We start from the raw sequence: 12,763 nt of genomic DNA on the forward strand, positions 1-12,763 counted from the left end.
AATATTACTGTACAAAGCATGCTTCATGGTAGGGTTCAAACCCACAACACTAGTGTAAAAAACATTTTTACTGCATTTCCTTACCACTAAGTTGTCGATCAATTTTGTTAGGGAGCTCACAAGTTAATATACTTATATATTTATTTAATTTTATAATATAAATACAAGGTTTACGGAATAGCTAGTGGGTTTGTCCGAACCCACGAACTACCACCTAGCTCCGCTTCTGCCTCTATATAAAATGTAATTTTCCGACGAAGGGGTGTCTCTTGACACCCTCTTGAATAAGGGTGGGTCCGCCTCTGAACACCACAATAGTTTGATACTTAAGTCATGTTATTAGACATATTACACTCTCTTTTAATTTGATTGTCCTATTTTAACTTATTATGTCTTTACAAAGTAAAAAAATATTTTTGAATCACGTGATTTTAAATTAAAGATATATCAAATGTATTAAAATATCTTTTGATTTATGATTTTAAACATGTCACGTGGAAAGTTGAAATTAAAAAAATGCTAAAAAAACAATGTAACATTCTTTTCGGGGATTTCCAAGGAATTACTACAACTTTTCCACTCCTTTGATTATCATATACAATAAGGATGAAACACATTTTTCTTAAAAAGAAATAGAACAAATAAATTGAATACGAGGGAATAGTATATTTTTAAAAAAGGGTTGGAGGAGTAAAGGATTCTGTGTGTCATGGGGATTTAACCTCAAGATAATGGGTAAACTATGTGCGCTCTCTCTAATATATAAAAAGTTCTATAAGACCTCGTCGTTTGATTTGACACTCAAAAAGGGATGAATTTTGAAATTTGTTGTTTAAAATAAATTTTAGATATTCGTGTAGTTATAAATCATTTTTTTAAATCTAAAAGAGAAATTTTAAGGTTAATTTTTCTAATTATATATATAAATGTGACATTTTATTTTAGACATATTAAATAAAAAGCATGACACATAAAACATGACACACACACACACATATATAATATATATATATATATATATATATATATATATATATAACATACTAAAATGAATGTCCTTTAATCTTATAATTTTAAATACGACATATGAAAAATTTAAATAAAAAATTAGAAAAATAAAATAAAATATTTTCTTAATAATAATTTAAAAAGAAAAATAAGATAAACAAATTACTTAATATGGAGGGAGTATTTTTTTTTTTTTGTTGAAGAAACAATTAATAGATATGGATATAATTTTGTTACTCCATTGATTCTTCTTTCTGAATTTCTCCGTAATTCGAGGGTTGTTAATTGCGTATTTCTCGAACTAAGATGGTTTGAACTTGTTCTCGATGAAAGAATTTATGAATCTTGATCTCTATAATTCGAGTGTTGTTAGTGACTATATCTCGAACAAAGATAATTTGGACTTAATCATCTCCAGTCCCCATGATAGGAATTGTGGTTATATGGTTTGATCTCTCTTATGAATATCTCAGAGTTTATGAGATATTCAAGATGAGGTAGTACTAATTAACATTAGTTAGAATCATTAAGTGAGAAATAAATTACTACTATGGTAAGACAAGATTGGGGTCACGTGTATTAAAGATGAGTAGTAGTGGCGTTTGAATAATGTAGTTTGTCAGAAGGTGTATGCGTGTATTTCAGTAGAGTTCCATCAATCATATCCTCTGAATTCATTGTAATTTCGAGATCATCAAAGAATCATACTTCTTTTCCATCGAATGAAATCCAACATCTTTCTGCTACTGCTCCCACCATTTTACATTATCTGTAAAGTTAGTTTTCGTGTTGCTTAATGCTACCCCTAAAAGTAACACTAGTCTTTCTTAGTATAGTAATAATTAACCGGTTTTTATCTAGGCTGACAAGCTTACGAAGAAGATATGTGTTATTTTTTATGGGATCATATAGTGGGACTCATTACTTTGACTTTTCACTTGCTATAGTCATAAGCTGTGGTAGTTTTGGCTCACCATCATAGAGGTCCACCCTGAGAGATCAGATTTGGGGTGTCAGATCTAGTTATTTATCTAAAGAGTTATTGCAATTACTTATCTTAGATTCCATCATCACACCCTTCTGGTTCACCTGTAGTACAAAGAGATGAAAGTGAAGAGTTTTATGAAAATAACACAAATTCACGTGATGCGGTGTTTTAGGACTCTATGATGGTGTTGCCCAATGGCCAAATCTATGCGGTCTGTTGGACAAAGTAAAAAATATATGACATATGCTTGGGTACTTGTGACAAATATGGTATCCAAGGGGACACTCAGTAGATTAAACTTCAGTGGGGGCGATGAATCCCTAAGAAATGTATGTCACTCATGATGGGTGGCGGCTAGACAAGGTTGGATTGTAGGCAAATTTCTAGGTTGGTGAGCTTATGAGCTGAAGAAAGGGCACATGTTATACCTTTAAGCCTTACTCCAATATATGATAAACATGTGTTTGAGCTCCATGTTGACATAGCTTAAAAGATAAATTCATTAAATTTGTACGAATAATTTATATCATGGGTTCCAATCCTTACAAAAATATCAAGTTCATACTTTTTGCTTCAAAATTCTAGTGATACTACTCATTACTTTTTCCCATTTTATCTTTTGAACTGCAATTTTTTTTTGGTTAGGTAGGATGATATTCATTTTTTATCAAGAGTGTATGAGTGTCACAATCTATTCATCACAAGCTTTTGTAGTAGAAATTGTATTTAACGTATTTATTGCAATTAATGAAGCCCTAGCAATCAAGATAAAGATTGTCAGTGAATATGTTCTAGACAAAATATTGGGAGATTAGATTGGTAGTTCTTTACGAATTTGTATTAGTTGTGTCATTTTTACTAGAGATTTTTATTTTTATATGCAAAAGATTTTCACTTTATATGTATGATAAAATATTCGAAAATGCATTTTTTTTGTTGTATTTATAAATCTTTGTTAGATGTCATTACAATTTACCAAGTTAAAAAAGCTTATATATATTTGTGTGACCGTAAAATATAGTTGAATATTTGTTTCTGTTATTGCTGATCATTTACTAGAATAATAAGTCATTTTGTTATTGAGGAGAGTTTATTTAAATTTAAATGAAATGTTATGTGAGTTATTGAATTTTATTTTGTAGATTTGTTTATTTTTTTTAGATTGGCTATTTAAAACCTTTTATATTTGATAAAATTTAAGAGAGAAAATTTTAATAATCTTTCAACCTTTTTTCGTTATACCGGCTTGAAAAAATAACAGAGCCTCACTAGTCATATACGAGATCCGTGAGTTAATTCTAATGAATCATGTTAAAACTATTTAAAAACAATATCAATGTTTAATCTATTTTTCAAATATGATAAGCAATAATCTCTCCATAAATTTTCATAGATGAAAATCATTAAATTTAACCTGTGAAAATAAAATCATATCTTAAAGTTTATAATATAAAAAATTGTAATGGAAAATGAATTCCATTCACAAGAGAAAAAAATACAAAAATGCGAGACATAAAAAAAAACTTGGGAAAAACTAAAAAAGATATAAGTCTAAGAATGTGACTGAATCAAATAAATTAAATCTTTTTAATATTTGTAAAATATTTCTTAGCAATTCAATTTTTAAATATTATTTATTTGTTAGGAGTAATGTGGATTGGAATATCAATGACATCGTTATGTTGATTTGACATTGACAAAGAGAAATTGAATTTAAAAGAGATTTTGAATTTCTTAGGATTTAAAAGGATGAGTTTGTCATCAAGTATCATGATATTCTTTTGATGAGAATTTAAAAAATGACAAAATAGTTGAATTTATTTTTGTGATAATTTCATCGAGATGTTAGATTAAAATTTATTTTATAACAGAGTCTAAAGATCGATCTCTCTATCATTTATATAATAAAATTGGTAAATACTTTTAAAGCATGGAGACAAAGAAGAGTCTTCAAATATTATTGATGATACTTTTTATGCACAAAACAAAAAAAATATTAATGAAAACCTGATGCAATATGTAGAAATTTCAAACAGATATGTCATGTCAAGAAAGTGTACGATTCAATGACGTTCAAAACAATCATCAAACACAAACAACAAAAACAAAAATTGAGGTGGATTAACTTTATCATACAACAATATATAATTGAAAGATAGGTGTTCAATATTTGTTATTTTACTAATCTACTAGAATAATAAGTAGTTTAGTTATAAAAGGAGTCTTTATTTTAATTTTGTTAGATAGGTATAACTCCATTAAGTGTGATATTAAGGGATTTTGAATATATTGTATAAAAATGTACTATTATATAAAATGTGCTAAATTAATTATTTAACTAATTTAGAAGGGGGGTTGCACTAGCTCTATAGTATTTCATGGGTCCTCCTTATCTTTTTGTTTATTTAATTTTCCCTTTTTTGTGGGGTTACACGTTGGGGCCTTGTGGGGTTGGGAGGAATGCGATGTTGAGAACAGTGGACTATATAGCAAAGGCTGAAAACCCTATACATGTATCATGTGATTTACCTACTGTTCTAGCGTCTACACAATGCAAACAACTAATTATATGATGGTAGCATGACGTGACAAGAGGAGTTGCTCGTATGGTTTGCTCGTATGGTAAACACTTGTAACTTCTAACCTGAATTTTATGAGTTCGAATTATCAAAGGAGCAACAAGATGGAAGCTGGTTCCAACCTGAATATTATGAGTTCGAGTCTCCATGGGAGCAAAAAGGTGGGAGTTGGTTCTAACCTGAATATTATGAGTTCAAGTCACCAAGGGAGAAAAAAGGTGGGAGTTGGTTCCAACCTGAATGTTATGAGTTCGAATCACCAAGAGAGAACAAGGTATTGAAGCTTTCAGTTAACAATAATTATATCAACAATCAACTTGTTAAATTAGGTCTTGGGCTAAACTCACACCCCAAAAGCTAGCTCAAAGGAATGAGGATTGCCCAAGCCTTATAAGGAGTCCACTCATCTCATTAATGTGAGACTTTTGTCATTGCAACCAAATTTGTCTTCCTTCTCTTCTCTTTCCTGTCATATAGACATGTTGCTTCACACAGGACTTTTTAGAAAAACAAAAAGAAAAGTGATTTTCTTTACTGCGTCCCTTGCTCTTCAAGTTGCCTTAATTAGCTTAGAAATAATAAATTAAATTATAGTACTAATGTTTGATCTTTACTCAGATTTTTGTGCCCTTTTTGATAAGTTTCTTTCGGCTATACATTTATAATATTGAAACTTGGCAGCTTTGCAGCATATATTAGGTAAAGAAAAATGTGGTCCATATGAACAAAAGTCTGAAATCGTATGTAAATAAGTAATGCATTTATTAATAAAGGATCACTTTTTATATATATAGGCTACAGATTCTAACTGGAGAATCTGCTTTACAATGACATACCAAATAGTTACTTTGTTTATATATATTGACCCATAAACAAATCCCATATGCCATGCCATGCCACATTTTAGGACTTATAGGTAGTAGATAGATAACTATGACTCAATACTCAATAGCCATATTATAAAATGCTAACAACAAGTGTTTTGAGTTCAAAGAAATAACACATAGAAGATCGAGGGTACTCATCACAAAACCCTAACAAGTTGAATTTATTATCAAATCAAATACTTCCTCCTCCTCCTCCATGGATATGTTGATGATAATCTCCAGTAGTGTTTTGATGATCATTCCAATTAGGGTAAGAATACGGTATCGGATAACTAGATGTTTGATAAAAACCACCACCACCACCACCACCTCCGGATGGTCTTCTAGTAATTAATTCAACCGATCTTTGACGAAGAGTGATGTTATGATGAACAGGTAAAGGTGGAACGGGGGAAGATGTGAACTCATTGCAAGCATAGCGGATCAAGTCCGCATTAGCCGCGTCCAGCTCCTTTTGGAGGCGCTCGACTTGGCGTTGGAGGAAGGAGATTGCGCCTACGCAGCCGTAGACGGGGTCTCTAACTCTTGCCTCGGCTTCGTAGGCTAAAGAATTGACGGCGTCTTCTCGTTGGTGCGGAAGGAGTTCGTTGAGGAGCTTAGTGACGTTGCTAGCGCCAAAGATTTTGTGGACGTTGATGAATTTTTGCGGCTCTTCGGGTGGGAAGTAAGGTGAGAAAATGCAGCCAGGAAGACATTTTCTCCTTAGGAACTTGCAAGCAGCACAAGGGGAGTTGTATGAGCTGGATGATGCCGCCATTCAATCCTTCTTTAACTAGCTGCAAAATATCAAGTAATTAAATCTCTTCTTATTCTTTTAAATGTCTCGTGAAATTCAGTGTTTTTGTTTGAACCTGAAATCTCGCGGTTCTCATCCAACTTTGATATATGCATCTTAATTGTTTTCTATACAAACCTCTACCTAAGTTTAACTTTAATTAGTTGTTAAGTATACTACTTTCTCTATTTCAAATTATATCTTATTTTTCCTTCTCTAGTCTACTTTCCAATTTGGGGTTTTCGTAATTTTTTTAGAACTGGGAAACAAAAAGGAACATTTCAATTTTGAGTTAACAGATTTATTAGGAAAATTGGAAATCTATGCACCCCTCTAATTTGTACGAATTCAATTGAACTCGTTATTTTTTATACAGAACATATAAATACATAGTATGAGAGAAACCATCTAAAGAGTTCAATAAATATTAGGTTTTGAACCATATATATTCATGAGATATACAGTGAGTTCATGTTAAAAACTTTAAAAATTGAATCGATCAAGTTTAAATCATGGATCCATCACCATTAATTAGAAGCGTTAAGTTCAAAATGAATTCTATTTTTGGTATTATGTCCACTGCTAAGTTTAGCTAATTATATATTTTGTTGTTTCCTTTTATGTTTTATGTTTTATCCCAACTAACTAATTATTTCTTGTTTTATAGTTCATATGACTCAGAAACACACTGCATGCTGTATCATCCAGCTAATTACTAGAGCCAGTAATTTTCATGATCCTGAATTTGGATTTTCCAATGGAAGTAGTGATATATCCTTTTGAATTTTGTTAAACATAAGATCTAAACAAAAATGTTCTTGAAATCTTATTTCATAAAAATGTTTTTTTTTCAAGAAAACCCTAAATCAAGAACTGTGACACCAACTAATATAGCCAACATTTTTGTGTACCTTTAAGAAAAAGAAAAAAAAAAGATTTAGGCAAAAAAATGCTAGTAACTCTATTTTTTGATCTAGGTATATGTTTGATGAGATGAAAGAAAAATGGAATTAATCAATTACCTTTTTTTTTTTTCTCTTTGAGGAAGCTCTCCTTGAGATCACAACTTGCCTCTTTATTTCTTCAATCAAAGTAACAAAAACAAAGTACAAAACATTAAAACAGTAGCAAGATTGAAAAAAAAAAGAAGTGAACTTAATTCACAAGTAGAATAGTTACTAGCCCTGTAAGGGGGAAAACCCTAATTGAAGAAGAGAAGAAGTTTAGGTTTGTCCCCTGCAAATCTAGTAGTTGTAGTAGTAGGAAAAAAAGTTATAAATAAAGAAAAAAGAGTGAAGGGGCAAAGGGGATATTAGTGATGGAGAAGGAATGAAGGCAAAAGACAAAGAAGGGTAATAATTAAAATGGAAGGTACACTAGGGAAAAAAAATATAAAAATATGACTATGTCCCATGACTCTGCATCTAATAATAATTTCATACTTTTGTGTGGGGGATATATGTATCATGCATGTATCTAAGTTTTTTTCCCTTCTACCCTATTTCTTTTTGTCTTTCATGTATGTATATTAGTTTTCATCCTCTTTGTTCCTTTGGAAATTTAATTAGGTCATTTCACCAATAAATGAAGAATGTAGTGAAATGCGATTTTTAGTGTGAATTGCTGTGAATATAGAGTTTTTTAACACAAATTACGTCTGAAGTCATTAGATTGAGGACATGTCTGAGTGTCACGTATGAAGAAGAAAAGAAGAAGTAAAGATAGGAAATGAAAATGTTGTTTAACCAATTAATTTGTTGTAGTAGAGATTGAAGATACACGTGTTCTAACCTCTAGCCATAATTGAAATGGTTTTCTTATTTTCTGATTATGGAGGAGAAAATCTTTTCGTTCATTTTGTCTAAACTTGTTGTCAATCACCAATCACTCTCTTTATGGAGTTGACATGCTATATCACTTTATTGGCATTTAGGTGTTCGTGAAATTTTTATACTACAAAATTGACCAGTTTGTGGTTGTCACTCTATTATAATTTTTTTTTTCAAATTTGAAATAAATAAGAGCATAAACAAGCTTACTCAAGCAAAGTTATATTGCTTGAGTTTAACTTGTTTGAAATTAAAGTGTCGTTATTATGACAAATAATTTAGGAAGTCGTGGGATGGCACATGAATAAAAAACAAACGATTTACTTAATGTTTTTTTTTCAAGAGTTAATATTTCATATTTTTTTTTTTTTCAATATGTTAGAACCAAAGCAGTCAAGGTTATGTCCGAATTAATAATCAAGAGAGTGAGTTGTGAATCATAAGATTTTAGATGCAAATTTCAAATGAGAGCGATCAAAACACTATGTAAATTTTTTCTATTTGTTTTATAAGTCTTGATAAAGAAAATTACTTTGTATATGCTACCGCACAAAATTAGTCAAACTGTGCTAGTGGCTCATTCACCATAGTTATGGATTGTCAATGACTAACACAAGATGATTTTGGATATTCAATTTCACTTGCATCTTGTGTGAAAAATGATCAACTATTTGATTATCTTGCCGTTGTTGCTGATTGTTTTTTTTTTTTGGAAAAATTATTTAACAAAAGAAAATATATGTCTGGTATTTATTTGAAATAATGAGATTTAAAAAAAAAATACAATTTATAGTGAGAGTTTTGAGTTTTATTTGTTTTGCTTTGTTGTTCACTTGCTCTGTATATATACAACAAATTAAATATTGAGCAGATTGATAGACTGATACAAAGCAAATTAATTATACACTGTATCACGAGTTTCTAAAGTAAACTGTTACGACATTGGTAATTATCCAAATTATTACTATGATTGATAATTAGGACTCCTAGTGCTGCTAGCTATTTGTGAATTTTCCTTTCTTTTACTGCTAAATTACTTACTAGTAGTATGATATGTGAATTAAATTAATATCTCTTGACCGACTTATACTTATAAAATTATGTGTATGTTGAAACCCTCTATAACTTGGGTTGTACATAACACATAATTTCTCAGAGAAATTTGACTTTACTTTTTTGTTTTCGAGGTAACTCTCATCAATTAATAAACTAATTTAACCTTTTCAATATGTATTATGTATTAAATTCGTTTGAACTAAAGAAGCTAAATGAAAGAGATTAATTCCTACGTACCTAACCTTATTATACGGTTAGTATAATTTTACAAATAAAGAAATGAAAAAAGGACACAACTAAAAACAAAAACTAAAAGGAAAGATACAAAAGAATTAGTATTTTTTTTGTTTCTGTATCGCAGTTCGACTTAATTCAGATTTGCCCTAAAAAATTACCATTGAAGATAATCGCTTCCTAATAAAAAGAACTCCGTAGCAGAAGACTCGAATCCGACACACAAAGAATAGTATCATGAATAAATAAGGACGTCTTGGAGTTTTTCTTTTTCAGTTACATGCTTTAAAATGTTCTAACCGTAAGACCCACTAACTGGGGGACCGTTTGGAAAATAATTTCCTTACGAAATCAAATCTTTTTTAAATTCTTTGGAGATCTGAAGATGGTAAAGTCAATTCAATATATTTGACTTGAAAGTTTTTTTAAAATAATAATTAAGACAAAGTGGGATTTGAAAAAAATAACTGACACACTCAAGAAAGTGAATTTTTGTTAGATTCTTATGTAAAAGATTAATTATCTCTAGAATTTTTAACCAATAGTAGGTAAAGTTTCATATTTTGGAAAGAATCTGCTTTATTTTATCTCTTAATTTTCATCAAATCCAGAAAAGTTATTTCAATTTCAGTGGTCGATCCAGGTTGTTTCCTTAAACCTTTATTACTTTGAAAACACAGCAGTGACTAAAATGGGAGATTTGATTTTATAGCCTTTTACAAATTTATTTTTAATTTTATGTCAAATGTTATTTTTACATGTAAGAAATCTGAAACGTTCATTTTCTTTAATTCAATTCTTCAAGTGACAAAAGAGATCACTTCATTGATTAAAATCGTAATGAGCATTTACTTTGTTGTCAATTGTCATTTTTATATGTTTGAATGCAATTGTACTACTAAGAAATCACTATTTTTGATTTTGTAGTTGTTAATTTTTTATAGATATTTTAATTTAATCAGTGAGAAGAAAAAAATATTTAGTGTCTAACTGTCTATTCTTCAGTATTCCAATGAAAATCTCTTTGCCACCATGTGTTTTTCCTAGTGAGCTAGTTCAATGGAAATAAGGTGGAAAAATCATGTTTTATAACACAATTTTCTTATTGATTCACATTTGGAAAAATCGCTATTTCTATTAGTGGTTGAGTCTAAAATTTGAAAAATGTTGGTCATTACTTAGTAAAACTTTGCACTAAAGTTCCGTGCGGCACTTAATAACTTACTCACGAATCTCGAAGTAACGGGACATAACATTATGCTGTTTATTAATCCTCGGCATCAAGTGATTGATAGACAAATCTTAGCATAAAATGTGCATAACTTTTAAGAAACAATGGTTTAATTTCGTTAAAAAGGCATACAAAAAGATAAGTAAATCAAAAGTTGAAAATTAGGTAACTTTGTTTTAGGAAACAATAATTAGAATAGAGTCTTTCAACTATCATTAGATCACCTGGAAGATAAAAAGCCTAAAATTTGAAAAATCATCACACTTTGACTCTGATCTACTACTTAACTAACTACTAAATTGAATTAATTTTTCAACTAAGAGACAAACATGTCTTAATTCAAACTCAAGTTTGCCAAAATCACCTGAACAAAGCAGTCAATGATTTTATTCAATAACTAAATTAAAGCAGTCAATGATTTTATTCAAAAATTCCTTGGTAAATGCGTTATCAATGATTTTTCTTGCTTGTGTTTTATTCAAATTTCCCCCCTATAAACGTTTTGAAACTAAATAATCGTGGGGATTTCTTAAAGTATGATAAGTGTGGAATAAGAATTTTTATAAGCAAATACTACCAAATATATAAGGAGATTCAATTTATATATACACTATAATTTTTAATTAAAAAAATCAGATGAATCCCTTGTGCCTCTGGCTCGACTATCACCATCAGAATACATAACTTAAACGTACTACAATAATGAATGTTGTTTTCCTAGTTCAATTGTTCTTCTCTGCTTTTGGGAAGCCAAAATCATGTAACCACCATGGAACGATACTCAAGTAACAAATAGGTAAAAGAATAAGGAGAATTTTAGTTGCTCAAATAATTGGCTAACTGAATTTTCACTTTATTGGTGAAGGTTCGATTCTCTACCTAGTAATCGTTTCCCCCTTCCCCTACCCCAATTTGAAAAGGAAAGAAAAAAAAGAATAGGTAAAAAATAGTTTCTCACTCATAATAGATATTGGTGTCTAGAGGCTATCAATTATGCCATGAATCTAGCTAAAAGCCTAAAAGCAACAACAATTATTTTATTGTACAATTATAATATTATCATTCTTAATTTGCCTTCAAAATGAACTTGGTAAAGGTGTTTGTATGTATGTATATTCCATTTAAGGTTATGGCCTTTGAAAATTAAGATGCCCTACCCATCTATAATTAGGTCCCAATCAATGGTTCATGGTCAAAACATTCTTCGATGAGCCTTTTATTCCATACTATATTCTTTTTCACAAGTATAAAGAAAATTAAGCAATTTTCTATTAAGAAAATCTCAATTTGCTTAGTAGGGAGACTGCACCTATTTGCACGCCTTCTCCTATAAAAATCTCATTGTGGGCCACAATACGGACATACAAAAATACGTGTGTTGAAAAAATAAAATGTCATGCCCAAGACCAGGCCGACGAGGGCGGGTCAGAGATAAGGATGGATAGTGATGCCGAGGAAGGATTAATGCACATGAAATCTTAATTAAATAATTTCACACCGAGATGAGAAAGAAAATTAAGTGAAGAATTTATAAGGTATATCACAAGTTTATATGTTGCACTCGATGACAACATAGCTCTAAGCATACAAATTTATGTAACCTGTTGAACTAAAACGAACAATATATTATTAGTATGAATTTGGATCATAATAAAAGAATAAGCGTATAACTCATGTCTGAGAAGAATTGTACCAAGTAATTAAGTAAAGGGGACATAATTGAATAATTTGATGGATAACTTGATGATAGGGGGTAACAATGATTTTTTTTTTCCATTCATGTTCATTCAAACAAGTTTCCTTTTATTGTCAAAATAGGCGTGAATTTTAGTGATGGATTTTACATCACTGGTTGCTAATGAGGTGAGTTAGTTCCACTTAAAGTCAATGTTGGGTATCAAAAGTCAAAGATTTCAAGATCATCGGATCTTATTTTTATCGGGATATATTGGTTGAGTTATAGTATTGATTTTAATCCTTTATAAAAATTTAGTATTTGTGTGTCCATTACTATTATAGAAGACGATTTTCGTGTATGTAATTGTTTAACTCATATGCGGAAGATTAAAATTGTCGGTTCTTATAAGTTATAAATTAAATGTTTACAATTAAAGATGAAGTTGGACAAACATCTTGATGATTGTAGCACAAGATTAAATATAATTTGATCTTAATT

General features: G+C 30.1%; 2 protein-coding genes across 2 annotated transcripts in view; both read right to left on the reverse strand.

Moving 5' to 3' along the window:
• LOC125831393 (FKBP12-interacting protein of 37 kDa) overlaps positions 1-12,763 on the reverse strand; it is a 231,172-nt gene that overhangs the window by 99,678 nt on the left and 118,731 nt on the right. The gene's annotated exons all lie outside the window — the stretch shown is intronic.
• On the reverse strand, positions 5,635-6,219 carry LOC125831399 (protein LATERAL ORGAN BOUNDARIES-like). The gene has a single exon (XM_049510604.1). It carries the CDS (start codon positions 6,217-6,219, stop codon positions 5,635-5,637), a length of 585 nt encoding a protein of 194 aa, XP_049366561.1.

Source organism: Solanum verrucosum, unplaced genomic scaffold (genome assembly GCF_900185275.1).
Source record: "Solanum verrucosum unplaced genomic scaffold, falcon-dt-bn FXZP01000049.1, whole genome shotgun sequence".
Classification (NCBI taxonomy): domain Eukaryota; kingdom Viridiplantae; phylum Streptophyta; class Magnoliopsida; order Solanales; family Solanaceae; genus Solanum; species Solanum verrucosum.